Source organism: Drosophila grimshawi, unplaced genomic scaffold (assembly GCF_018153295.1).
Source record: "Drosophila grimshawi isolate 15287-2541.00 unplaced genomic scaffold, ASM1815329v1 contig_311, whole genome shotgun sequence".
Taxonomy (NCBI): domain Eukaryota; kingdom Metazoa; phylum Arthropoda; class Insecta; order Diptera; family Drosophilidae; genus Drosophila; species Drosophila grimshawi.
Genome location: NW_025063098.1, coordinates 11,787,414 through 11,801,707, shown reverse-complemented (window position 1 = coordinate 11,801,707; position 14,294 = coordinate 11,787,414). Strand labels below are relative to the sequence as shown.

Here is a 14,294-nt window from a genome sequence, read left to right as displayed (position 1 = left end):
CATTTTTTGAAAGCAATTGAGTTTACACTAGATACGATTCACAGTCGAGCAGAAACCTGAAAAGCTGACAATTGCTGAGCGTTGGGAAAAGCTACTGAATGAGACCAAGTCCAAGGTGGAGGCAGAGCATGCGGCCGAGGAGGCAACTCCTCCACGCATACTGCCAATACAGCGTGCATTTCTCAAAGAGCTTGATGAGCTTGATAAAGAAATTGAATGGACAATCGATCATATTGTTTGGGCCTTTAATCTGCCCTCTTCGTATGTGCAGCCCGGTCAGGAGGAGACCGAATTTGAGGAGGCGCTCATTCGCGTGCCCGTCGATACAAAAAAATTGGAGCTGGTTCCCACCTATACACAACAACAGCTCGAGGATGTTGTCGATGGCTGGATGAAGTATTTGAACAAAACGATGAAATCGCTCAAGGATAGCAAACTAGACGAATTCACCCCAATGGCTGAGTATCGCTATTGGCATCAAATGGAAATCGATCTGTATGGCACATTAGAGCAACTTAAAACTGATTTTGTGATCGCCGTGCTTAACCGATTGACGACTGATGGATCCAGTGTGATTGCTAAATGGAATCAAGTACTTGCCAATACCGAAGAGCGCTTCAAGCTCGCAAAAGAGAACTCTGACTATCTGGGCACTATTACGGACTATTTAGAGGTGTGTTGAAAAAAAAAGAAGTAATATCTCAGAGTGTCTTAACTCTCGTCCTCTTTTCATTCATGTCTAGAAAATTCAAAACTATGACAGCTTTAAGATGGCCACAATGCAGATACCAAATGTAATGGTCGGCCTTCGCCACATCTGGACCATGTCCAGCTACTATTGCCGTGATCCCAAAATGCAAGTGCTACTTTGTGAGATATCCAATGTGTTTGTGCAGAAGGTGAAGAAAATTATAAATTTCGACAACATATTTCGGTGAGTACAGAAAAAGGATTGGCCAATTGTTAAGTTGGAATTATCCATGCATATACAAATCTCAGATACTCTGCATCCTACACGTTTGAGACGGCCAACAATTGTGCGAACATATTACGCTGCTGGAAGCAGGCCTACAAAGTCAGCCGCGAGCACATTGAGGAATCAGGCGCTGGATCTCGTTGGGAATTCGATAGCATGGCGCTCTTCAATGAAGTGAATCACATATACCGTGTAGCCGTGGATATTGCGTATGTGGGGCGTGTGTTCATCCAGTATGAGAATCTGTTTGGGCGTAATCTCAAAGCGCTGATTACAGACCCTGCAATTGTGGATAATCTAATGCGCAAAATTTACCGCTTGCTGGATGAACTAATAAGGAGCGTAGATTATGATATGTTTATGCCCAGCAATTGGGAGAATTGGGAATACTCCCTAGAACAGTTCAATAAACATTTGGAAGTGCTAGAGATTGAAGCCAAGACGGTTATTGATCAAAGTATCAACTCGCTACTCTCAGCCCAAAAAGGTATTAAATTGCTAGTCAATGCGAACAGCATCGACACGCGAAAGGTGCTTCAGGAGTTCGTTTCCACCAAACATGAGAATCTCTTACGATTCTTCGTTAGCGAAATTAATAACGTAGAAGCTGTCTTCACGGTACGTATTAAGTGTAATATATATATATATATATCCTGTGATCAACTCGTATAACACTGGCATCAGTCTGTTACGCTCGATTAAAATGTTCTCATTCGATTTGTTCTTACAGCGATACAAGAAAACTCCGCCTATGCCAAGACTTCAACCGGCCAAGATAAGCGCAGTATGTTGGGCGCGTTTACTGGGGCGCAAACTAAAAAACTCTGTCTTGGCCTTCAAGACGGTAGAAGAAGATCCAGCAATGGTAAATAGCTTCCTTAAGCGGAGCGCATTCAAGCAATATTTTGAGCTGATGACTGTTATGTACCAGTTTGAAAAAGTTCTCTTTGAGAAGTATATGCAGAATGCCACCTTTATCGTAAACCACACCAATCGCTCTAGCATACTGCGTATTCAAATATGCAAGGAGGAGACCAGTATGTATATTTATTTGCCACACCACAGAAAATGTTACTGATCGAATTTTATATCACAACTAGTGAATTACATATCTGAAATCATGCAAGCGCTCAGATCCAGAAGCCGCGTCAATTCTTTAATGAATACTTCACAATATGGCGGTAGTTTTCTGTCCGAGGTTGACCTGCAATTACAAAACTCAGCGACCATGCTGGAGGACACTGACGAAGACACAAAGGCTGCTGTAGATGCCGCTCAAGCAGGTGTCATGTGCAGAATCAATCGGTTCACAGTACTCACGGCAATGATTATGTGGATGGTGGGCAAAACACGACACGGGAATGTACAGCTGCGTAAGGCAAATATCTTTATGGCCGAGATGAGGGACCGAAAGCCAAAGGATATATCAGCACGGGATCGAGAATGTATGAAGATATGTGAATGTGAGTTTGCTAAATCGGCAAATACTGATTTCTTTTTCAATAATCAATCAAGCATTTTTTGTTCTAACTTATTGCTGTTTATAATTTTGCAATCTCTTTAGTACTCATTCTTGCGGAATCACAACACTTGTTGCCAATTTGGCGGGAGCTGGTTGACGAAAAGGTGCTGATCGAGTATGACATGCATTTTGTCGTTAATTTGAATCGTGAGATCTTTGACACAATGTTCGAGGGTCAGCTATTTGAGCAGTTGGGCTTCACTCTTCCATCGGTTCTGCGCACTGCCATTATGAAAAAGGATATTCTCTTTAAAGACTTTGAGCGGCTCTCTGAGGTCATTAATCAATATAACAGCCTAATCAGTAACTTATCAATGTCTGAGGTTGTATTCTTGCGGGAACACATTTACGATACGGAGTTATTCATACAAATGGGAGTTGGTCGTTACACCTGGATATCGTTCAACATTGGAAAGTTTTGTGACCAAATTAACTCACAGCTGCGCAAATTGACCTCCATAGTATCACAAATAAATTTTATACGCTTGGATTTACGCAATCGCATTGATCAAATCCAAAGCTTTAATTTGTTTAACCTGGACAATGAATCGGCTGAAGCGAAGGAATCTATTATAAACACAGAAGATGAGCGTAGCCCCGAGGAATCCTTCAAAAATTCATCGGGACGCACCTTTCAGTCGTCTACCGGTCGAACAATTACAATCATGCAAGCCGATGAGGAAGAGGACGTGCAGAAGAAGAACGAAGAAATATCCTGTGGCACTGGGGTCTACAGTTGTCAGGGTTATTTTGAGCTTTTGGAGGCTTCGCGTAATCAGAAAGCAGCTCAAATGAAAAGGCTCTATGATTCGCTCGGGCCAGTGCTAATTAAACTAGAGAGTTTAGTGTTGGGCACTTTCACAGGAAGGTCGGAAAAAATGCGTAATTATTACGAATTCTGGGAGGGGGAAACATATAAGTGTATTGTTGAGTGAGTTTTAAACATAATATCTCAAATTATGTATTAACTACCCCTAGAATATATTCCAAAGCATGACGTATGACAATCTGAAGTGTTATATCAATCGTCTGCTCTCAGCACAGCCCATGTTTGAGGTTAAAGCTGTGCTCCTCATGTCCGAAATTGTACTGGAACCCTCGGCGAATGAGTTGCAGAACATCATGATCACAGCAGCCAAGGATTATTTGACGCGGTTAGTAACCGATTTGATAAAAAAAAAACCTTTGCTAACACCAAGCCACCCACAGCCTTAAGGTATTTACGCGTTGGATGAGCGGCACTTGCCTCAACTGTCCACTAATTGATGCAGCCACTCACTGGAAATTTAATTATACTTTTTTTGAAGACATCGTCAGTATCAAGGACTTGGTAAATCTTATCATTCACGTACACGATCTGGCCTCTAAAGTAGTAGCTGAAGCTAAGAGCTTCGTGGCGCAGTGAGTAAACATTGATTTCAGATTAAAGTATGTGTACACCGTGATGCAAATGCATCCATGTGTCATCAACAGATTTCGCAAGTACTTCAATCTGTGGGCTTTCGAGAAGGATCTGATATGCCAAAAGTTCGTGGAGCGGCAAGTGACGCTCGTCGAAATCGATGAGAAATTTACATTCTACTCGACCATTGTGAACAACTTGCAGCAAATGCGCAAATTCCATAACGTGGGATGCATACGCATAAATTTGAGCCCACTGCTGGAAAGCATCTCACACCATGCCAAAGAGTGGTGTACCATACTGGGCGAGGAGCTGCTACAGCATGTTAACAGGAACATGAGGTCCATGCGAAGCGAGATCAAAGTGAGTGGTCGTCCGCCCTCTGACCTCACACCCAAATAGTCACACCTTCTACCCAAAATTTCGTAACAGTTGCTGAGCTTGAATCTCAACAAAACCACACGTGAACTGGAGGACTTTAAGCTGGTCATGCAAACAATCGCCACCGTCCAGTCGACAACATTGACAAGTGAGCAAAAAATCCATGAGATGCAAGAAACATTTACAGTGCTCAGCGAACACCATATTATGGTAAGTGTATCAACTTTAAGCTTTTTCTCACTCTATGTTTGAATTGTACGTTTTTGATTACATAGACAAATTTCATATATATTTTACAGTCTTGTACCGCATGGGTAACGTTAATTCTGTGCAAGAACCGAGAAGTCTCTTTTTTAAGCATGTTGTTATAGTATTACAGGCAATAATATTTAGTGGTTTAACAAAATTTACGAATGTCAAGAGATTTGCCTTAGTTTGGTGCTCGTTGCGCATATTTGTATTTTGTATTCAAATGAGCAGTTCTCAAAATCCTTTAAAGCCATAGCGTATGGCTGCACATACACACTGTTTACATATGCATATTCGGTGGCCAGTGAGCGTCATTTGAAAATGGCTTTCCGTATTCGAAACAGCACACAACACGGTTATATAAATGCAGGCAGCCAACTAGGCACGACGGGTGGCAGCATTCGGTTGCTAACTGTAGTCCGCTTGACCAGTCTGTCCCCGTCCCTGTCTCGATCCCTGTCGCAGTCTGGTTGTTGGTGGGTGTCTGTATGCTCACCATTTTGGATCCGTTCATTTATTGATTGTATTTCGTTGCGGCAGTGGCGCTTAGCTCTGGCCCAGACAAAACGGAATTAACTTGCATTTTATATAAATTAATGAATGAATGAACAAATGCACATTCACACACACAGTCAAATACTCCCTCAATGAAATAGCTGCAAAGCTATATGGAAATTTATGCAACGGCGACCAATGGCTGCGGCAGCTCTAAAAGCTGTGCGATACTTTTTATACTGTATACTCACTCACAATGGTTAGAAATGAATATAATAATGTTTTTAAAACCGATTCTTAAGAACATTCATTTTGGAGGCAAGCATATCTCTTAACTATTGCTGTATTTGCCGTACAACTACTATAGTAGTATAGGACAAACTTGAGAGTTCTTGCAGAGAGTATATTCTAGTCGAACACTCTTGTCTAGAATACTGCACACTATTTTTTTAGATTTTCTGTGTGTTGCAGTTGCGGTTGTGGGAGCGGCACTTGGCTGCTCGTTAGTGGGTTTCGGCACTATTCATGATTATTATTTGCACTCAGCAATAATTGAAGGACACTGCTTAATTTGAATGTGTGTGCGTGTTTCATGGTTTCTTTTCTTTTATTTTCTTTTTAAACTTTACTTTTCAGTTTTCGTATGAGGACATGCTGATGGCCCATCACTTGGAGAAACGTTGGAAGCGTCTATTTCTATCGGCACTGTATCGTTCGGAGAAGCTGCAGCCAATCAAGCAAAAATTCGCTGAAATGACTTCCGGAGAAATCGATGTCTTTTGGAATGATGTAAGCTGACAAGCGTTCTATCAGGCAACATTGGGAATGGTGTTTCGCTTTGGGCTGCTGGCGACCCTGCATTTCCTCAATTTTGCGTTTTCTACAGTTCTGTTTTGTTTCCCTCTATTATTATTTCCTTTCAATGGCATTTTAATTGGATTTTTCCCGCGCGCTCAACCATTATTGTCAATTGTCAGCGGCGACGGCGCCGTCAGCGTAAAATGAATTAACTTGAAGTGTTTATTATTTGATTTAAGGCGTACGGAGCGTGGATCTGGGAGTCAGACCTGCACAAAGCGCAACAATCAAATGCTGACACTTGATTTTACTGCACTAACATTGCGTTGTGTTCTCGTCCTATACAGCTGAACGAATTTATCCAGGATTGGGACGAGAATGGTCCGGGATCTTGCGGCCCTGAGCTGGAGCGCGGTGTACGTTTAATGGATCCCTATGGCCAGAAACTCAATGAGCGAGAGCTGAGACGCCAGGAGCTGGCCAATGCAGAACGTCTCTTTGACATGCCAATGGTTGACTACCATGAATTTAGCCGTGTGCAAGCCGAGTTTGAGGGCTTGCAGCAGGTAAGTAACTTAACCATTTAGGACTAGACCTGATGGCAGTTATAAACTTATTTACTTTTCAGATCTACAAGCTGTACAGATCTCAAAAGAATGCCCGAGAAATCTGGGGCAAGACCTTGTGGGTCGACTTGGATCCAAATTTCTTAACTGAGGGCGTTGAGAGCTATTTGAAGGAGTTTCGTAAATTGACAAAACCGGTATGTCCCGCCTCAAGGCGTTTCAGATAAAAAGTTAGCTTAATTGGCAAAGTTATCGGCCTGCTTGGAGTTTTTCCCAAATTTGCAGACGCGTTAAAACAATAATACAAGCAAATACTTCTCAACTCTGCACTCAGTCATCTCTCACACCCTACATTTTAATAAATAGGAGGATAACGCATATTGTATAGTCATCTGCGTACTTATCAGACTCCTTGTGCTTTCCAAAGAACTATTCCAAAATTACTTTTTAAAGCATGTCATATAGTCGATGGTTGGGAACTTGTTGAGTTTCTCGTTTAGCGTAAAAAACAGCATCGTGAAATTTGGCCTAGCAGCGAAGAAATTTTGCACCTAAACTGATTATGACAAATTGATTTATTTACTTCACTAACAAGTTTCTGAGGAATTTCTCTCTGGCCAGGCCAAAAGTTTGTCGCGCTCAAAAAGTTTTGTTCATATAAATGAACCGAGTTGTTGGGCGAAATGGGCTGAGACTGGTGGTGCCAATGGGGAATAGTTGGCAGTGGGAGTGCTGGTGTTGCTGCTGGTGTGGAAGCGACATTTGTGTCCATGAGCGGTGATTACATGCATAGATTAGCATGCAAACTATTTCATTAGTTTATCATTAATATAAATAGCACAGTGTGCGGAAATTTGAATATAATCAGTTAGCATGCACACATTTTAATGCAGCTCTTATCATGCACATAATTTTGGATGCTCCTGCTCTCTCTTTCTCTCTTTCTCTCTCTCTCTCTCTCTCTCTCTGCGGCCTATTCATAAGCTATGACATAATCAGGGTCCCAAAATGCAAATCAATTTGTTCAATATTGAAAATAATTAAAATGCCAGCGGGTGTCGATCCACGCCACCCAACCACCCCCACATGCCCACCCGATGCGTTGACAAGTTGGTGTGCTGCCCGCTGTTGCCTGTGCGGGAATCTAATTTATGCCCGCTCAGCTTCGCCTGATGTGGATGTGCAAACAATCGGCGAGAGGCAAGGACAGTGCATGTGTAAATGTAAACAGACTGCGCTTTTTGGCCAACATAACAAAACGGGTGCCACTGCCGCTGCCGCTGCTACTGACCAAAAACAAACCAACACAGCCACAGCCGCACAGCGCTCTCGTCATAATTCAATGCAGCTGCAACCACAACTGGGCAGCGTGCAGCCACCGCACTATTGTTTCAACTGATTTGATTTTGCTAACTAAGCATTTGTAAGCTCTCTCAACTCTTGCTCTTTGCAGGTGCGCCAATTGCCCACTGGGCAGCAGCTGGAGATTCACATGAAGCAGTTCAAGGCCACAGTGCCGCTGATGGTCAGCCTCAAAAATGAGGCGTTGCGTGAACGCCATTGGCGTCAGCTCATGGAGAAGACGGGCCAATATTTTGATATGTCGCCGACACGCTTCACATTGGACAACATGTTTGCGATGCAACTGCACAAGTATCAGGAAATTGCCGAGCAGATCCTCACCAATGCCATCAAGGAGCTGCAAATTGAGCGCGGCGTACGTGCTGTCGAAGAAACCTGGGCACTGATGAGCTTTAAAACTCACAAGCACTTTAAGGGCATGGAGGATCGCGGATGGATATTAGGACCAGTCGATGAGATAATGCAAGTCCTCGACGATAATGCCATGAACCTCCAGTCAATGGGGGCCAGTCAGTAAGTAATGATACTTCCATATGGCACAATCGTAAATTAATTACCCTTTGGCCATGATAAAACTGGATACACTGTATGAGTATTTAAGCTTTTTTGTGAATGGTTAAATAAGTAAAGTTGGCTTTTGTGCTCCGCTTGCAGATTCATTGGGCCCTTCCTGGAAACGGTTAACCGATGGGAACGCGCACTGGCCCTCATTTCAGAGATCATCGATGAGTGGCTGATCGTGCAACGCAAGTGGCTGTACTTGGAGGGAATCTTTATTGGCGGCGACATACGGACACAGCTGCCGGAAGAGGCACGTAAATTTGATGACATTGACAAGGCGTATCGCAGGGTTAGTATTTGATGTTTGGTATGTATTTGTTTATACTGGTTGTTTGTTCGGTAGCCAATGCCATGACCAAAATATCTACTCAATTTATTTGGGTTGATTTAATGTGCGCCGACAATATGGCGACGCCTTACTTAACGGTAAACATAATACGCATGCAAACGACCACTTTGCGTATTCGTAATTGTGTTGGCTCACAAATACGACTACTACAAGCACATCATACAAACATTCATACTAAGTATACATTCACACACACATACTCACACACATACACACAACTCATACAAGCCGACGTCGCACACATTACACATACGCACCGTCAGCCGGCACTATGTTTACCAAAGCCAAACGCTTTCACCTTCCCATTCGGCGGAAGTGTTTGTGTGTATATATGTGTGTTGATTTGAGTTTGTGTTAGACGCTTAACTTCACTTAACCTTGTTCGCCAGTTGCTTCGCTTGCTTTACTTTTCATTTGCAACATTTGCCAACATATTTGATGCCATTTATGAAATGATTTATTATTTTGATTTGCTCTCGACATTCGTATTATGCTGATACCCTTCCATTGGATGGATTGTGTTTTTCGCCATTTCCATTGAGCTTACAAGACCGGTTGCCTACAACGATGAGCTAACCATTTAAAATAAAATAAGCCCTAACTTAAAATATCAAATAATTGTGTATATCACCTATTCATGTTCCAAATTTGATATGCAGATTATTCAAAAATATGTTGAAAATAATCAATGTGAAAAACGTAAATGATGTACAATGCAATTTGGATCGTATTTTATTATATTAAGCTTATCTTTATAATATTACGCAAGGGTATTTAGAGAATCGGTTGGCAAGTCAATATATTTAGCTTTTGTATTGTGTTTGATGGTGTTTCGTTGTTGTTACTATTGTTGTTACTCTGCTCATTGCTTTTCATAATAATTTACTGTTCTAACTGCCGCTTCCTTTTCCATTGCAGATCATGGTCGATTGTGCCAAAAATCCGTTAGTGGCGCCATTTTGTGCAGTGCCCGGACGTTTATTGGATATACAAGGTCTGGGAGTTGGCTTGGAAAATTGTCAGAAGTCGTTAAACGAATATTTGGACTCGAAACGTCGTATTTTCCCGCGTTTCTATTTCATATCCACCGATGAGCTGCTCTCGATTTTGGGTAGTAGTGAGCCATCTGCAGTGCAGAACCACATCATTAAGGTGGGTTGAAGTTTTTGGGCGTGCATAAGTGTGCGTGTGTGTGTCAGTGTGGGTATGGGTGTGACAACAACAGATTTGCTAAACTGCCAGCAACATTATTTTTATGTATGACTGGGCGTGAATGTGTGTGTATGAGTGTAGTAAGAATCTTGCCATAAAAGTTAATGTCACTGTTTATGCGTTCTGGCCAATGTCCAAGGCGGAAATTACGCCATTTGTGCAGCACATGCACTGGACACACACCCACAGGCCAGATCCGTGGTAAATTTTTATGAATTTATTTTGCTTATAAATAAAAATGTATTTTTCCGCATTGATTTCACAATTTTCATGCCGCATACGCAGATGTACGACAATATCAAGTCGTTGCGCCTGGTGAAGGAGGCCGGTCACACAATTGTTACCGCCATGATATCCAGCGAGAGCGAGGTCATGGAGTTTCGCAATTTCAGTAAGTACACCCCTCTCCTGCCATCCAGCAACTCCTATCTCCATTCCCCGCCATGCCGCAAACAGCCAGCGAGCAGCGAGAATCCCAACGCACTGATTGCCAATTTTAAAATTGAACTTTTTTATGGCTCTGTTCTCTGGCTGGCTGGCCAATTTCTTTTAATTAATTTGAAGCCAGTCGATGTTGCTGTTATCCCCTGCTGGAGATGATTGCGCATTCGTTTGTTCCTGTTTTTGTCATTGTTGTTGTAATTCGGGTACTTTGATTTTTATGGTTTTTGTATACACTTATTGATATTGGCGACTGGGGTTTATTTATGTGGTTATTGCCTTTGTTCTTATTGTTGTTATTGTTGTTGGACAGCACGGGCCCAGGGTCGTGTGGAACATTGGATGAACGATGTGCTGGATGAAATGCGTCGCTCCAATCGCTATATAACCAAGACGTGCATCTACGACTTTGGCACCGATCTGGTAATTTCCAGGTAAGTGAGCAACATAAAATATATATGTAGTATGTGTATGACAGCTAAAGCCAGTCGACATACCGATTCCGACTCCGGCCCCCGTTTTATGACCAGCGATTTACATTGAGACAGTGAGCCTGCGGCTGTATAATTTTGTCATTTGGTGCGATTTATTATTTTATTTTGTATAAGCCGGCACAAGAGGCGCATGTCCCGGCATATTTATGGCCAATTGCATTAAATTGACAGTCATTGGGCACTTTCGATTTCCACAGACCGGACTGGTTAATGAACTACCAGGGCATGGTGGGGTTGGCTGCTGGCCAAGTCTGGTGGACGGCCGAGGTGGAGGAGGCGTTCGATCAGGCTCAAAATCACGGCAACATGCGAGCTATGAAGGACTTCCTCATGAAAAGCAACTATCAGATTGAGGAGCTCGTATTGAAAGTGCGCTCTAATCTCTCGCGCAACGATCGACTTAAGTTCAAGGCAATATGCACCATCGATGTCCATGCTCGGGATATTATAGATAATTTTGTTCGCGACAACGTACTGGATGCCAGTGAATTTAGCTGGGAGAGTCAGCTGCGTTTCTACTGGGTAAAGTTCTATGACAACCTACATGTGATCCAATGCTCGGGTAGCTTTGATTTTGGCTATGAGTACATGGGACTGAATGGACGTTTGGTCATCACTCCACTAACCGATCGCATCTATCTAACGATTACCCAAGCGCTGCTCATGAATCTGGGTGGGGCACCGGCCGGACCCGCCGGCACCGGCAAAACGGAGACCGTCAAGGATCTGGCGAAAGCTATGGGTCTGCTCTGTGTGGTCACCAATTGTGGTGAGGGCATGGATTACCGGGCTGTGGGCACCATACTATCGGGCCTGGTGCAGTGTGGAGCCTGGGGCTGCTTTGATGAATTTAATCGCATTGACATATCAGTGCTCAGTGTAATCTCCACACAACTCCAGACCATACGCAACGGATTAATACGCAAGCTGAAGCGTTTTGTGGTGAGTTAAGTCCCCTAGTACTGAATTAAAGCTCGTAAAGTTCTTATCATGCTTTTATTTGATAGTTTGAAGGTGTTGAGATCAGTCTGGATCCCAAGTGCGGAGTTTTCGTCACCATGAATCCCGGCTACGCTGGACGCACTGAGCTACCTGAGTCGGTAAAGGCTCTGTTCCGGCCTGTGACCTGCATTAAGCCCGATTTGGAGCTCATTTGCCTTATTTCGTTGTTCTCCGACGGTTTCCTGACGGCCAAAGTGCTTGCAAAGAAAATGACAGTGTTATATTCGCTGGCCCAGGAGCAGCTCTCCAAGCAGTGTCACTACGATTGGGGTTTGCGGTCACTGAACTCGGTGCTGCGAATGGCTGGTGTCATGAAGCGTCAGTCGGAGGATCTACCCGAAGCTGTGGTCCTGATGCGCGTTCTGCGAGACATGAATTTTCCTAAATTCATATTCGAAGACGTGCCGCTATTCTTGGGTCTTATTAAGGATCTGTTCCCTGGAATCGATTGTCCACGCATCGGCTATCCAGATTTCAATGCGGCCACGCGTCATGTCCTGGTCAACGATGGCTACATATTGTTGCCCGACCAGGTGAGTGCTTGCGTTGTCGTGTTGTGAGTTTTTCAGCTTTTGCACAGTCATGACGTGGCTGACAAGCAAAAACAAGCAAAGTGAAGACATAGTTGCTATAGTTGTCCTGCCTCTTGCAGGTCCTGTTGTCAGCGTTGACACTTTGACACTTTGTAAATTGCGCTTTGTCCCATAATCGCAAATAGCGGAAATGCTACAAAGCATTTTACTCCACAGACAATGCCCAAGCCGTGCTAGCTGCTTACATCTAATTTCAACTTTGCTCCAATGTGCTCTTTTTGCTGACAATTTTTACTAATACAATTTTCTATCTTTCATCTCCATGGGGCCATTTTTGCCATCCAATTTTGCCATTTTCTTCAAACAAAACGTTGCACAAATGACACAAATGTCACACACAATGTCAACTGCTGACCAACTGATGTCATGGCGCCTTTCCTCCTCCTTTAACCTCCCACCGGCAACATCATTTATGACAACCAAATTCCAACAACAACAACAACGTCGCCTTCACCTTTACTTTTTGCACTCGCCCAATGACGACGACGCCGACGACGACGACGACATCAACGGCAGGAAGACAAAGTGGTGCAAATGTACGAAACCATGATGACCCGCCACTCGACCATGCTTGTGGGCCCAACAGGTGGTGGCAAAACTGTCGTCATAAATGCTCTGGTCAAAGCGCAATGCCACATGGGCCTGCCTACCAAGTGCATTGTGCTTAACCCCAAGGTAAGTGGTCTGGCACTTTTTGCTCCTCTCACACAAATCGCTTTACGTTTCGCATATTTTGTATACACTGGTTTTGAGCAACACGTTAGAGAGCAACAGCTGTGATATTTGACGTTGCACCGTTCTAAAAAGCTTAATTATTTCTAGCTATAAATTATTTACTCAACTTCCAATCCAATCCATTTATATAAGATTTGTCTTATTATACTATAGATTTGTTTCATAATTTCAAACTTGAGTAAATATTATTCAAATATATATTTTAAAATAATAAATGGAATAATTTCTACATGTTTATTAAGGACATACAACTGTCTGGAGTGGCTTAGGTTGAATACATAGAGTCAATTTAAAAACACAATAGATTAAAGACAAGTATTATGCGACTTAAATAAAAGAGCATTTAGTCTGCGTTGCACTTTAACATTTTCTCTATTACCTTTTATGGCAAGTTCGCCCATTATGACTACGTTATGGGGAGCAACGGGACGTTCTCGTGATTTCTTTTTTCTTGTTATCGTTTTGCACAGGTCACAGGTCACAGAGAACATAAGTGCATGTAGTTTCAATTCAATTTCTATAGAAACGTATCCATTAAGTAGTTATGAACAGAAAAGAAATGTGCAATTTCAGCATAATTACTGAGAATAAATTCAAACAACTCCAAGTGCACAACTTAAGTAATTGTGCACAACTTAAGTAATTGTGCACTTGAATTTTGTGTAATATGTTAAATTCTGCACAGCTAAATGCATACACCATTATATGAGGACAGGATACATCCAAATCAATTTGAAAAGAAATAAGACAATTATAATTATTATAAGTATAAATTTTAAAAAACTTTATAATTTTAATGCTTTGCCAAAGGCCTGCTCGGTAATTGAATTGTATGGCTATTTGGACATGGAAACGAGAGATTGGATCGATGGGTTGTTTTCAAATATATTCCGTGAAATGAATAGGCCAATGGAGCGTGAGGTAAGTAGTGCATACATTTTATCAATATCCAAGGGTGTACGCAGGGGAGTTCAGCTCTCACAAATTTTTACTCCCCAGCTTTAGTACTTACTATTTTGTCTAGAATATGCGCCAAATTTAGAGATTTGAGATTTTTAAAAAGTGCGCCTGTAAACTAACAGAAATTGATTCCGTCCTGCTGTACAATCGTTGCTTTATCCAATTTTCTGATGGCGCCTGGCGCTGCATTGCTCTC

The 14,294-nt window shown here is 42.5% G+C and overlaps 1 protein-coding gene across 1 annotated transcript in view; it reads left to right on the top strand.

Annotated features, from left to right (window-relative positions):
• LOC6563702 (dynein axonemal heavy chain 10) overlaps positions 1–14,294 on the top strand; it is a 32,049-nt gene that overhangs the window by 3,760 nt on the left and 13,995 nt on the right. The window contains exons 7-28 of the mRNA XM_032737475.2: positions 45–673; positions 744–934; positions 1,000–1,594; positions 1,707–2,013; positions 2,077–2,439; positions 2,541–3,429; positions 3,491–3,652; positions 3,708–3,899; positions 3,972–4,263; positions 4,333–4,491; positions 5,662–5,814; positions 6,171–6,389; positions 6,452–6,586; positions 7,843–8,264; positions 8,406–8,601; positions 9,580–9,813; positions 10,159–10,264; positions 10,628–10,748; positions 11,006–11,750; positions 11,816–12,343; positions 12,920–13,078; positions 13,949–14,059. Of these exons, the coding sequence (XP_032593366.2) occupies positions 45–673; positions 744–934; positions 1,000–1,594; positions 1,707–2,013; positions 2,077–2,439; positions 2,541–3,429; positions 3,491–3,652; positions 3,708–3,899; positions 3,972–4,263; positions 4,333–4,491; positions 5,662–5,814; positions 6,171–6,389; positions 6,452–6,586; positions 7,843–8,264; positions 8,406–8,601; positions 9,580–9,813; positions 10,159–10,264; positions 10,628–10,748; positions 11,006–11,750; positions 11,816–12,343; positions 12,920–13,078; positions 13,949–14,059 (6,908 nt within the window). The remainder of the gene's footprint in view (positions 1–44; positions 674–743; positions 935–999; positions 1,595–1,706; positions 2,014–2,076; positions 2,440–2,540; positions 3,430–3,490; positions 3,653–3,707; positions 3,900–3,971; positions 4,264–4,332; positions 4,492–5,661; positions 5,815–6,170; positions 6,390–6,451; positions 6,587–7,842; positions 8,265–8,405; positions 8,602–9,579; positions 9,814–10,158; positions 10,265–10,627; positions 10,749–11,005; positions 11,751–11,815; positions 12,344–12,919; positions 13,079–13,948; positions 14,060–14,294) is intronic.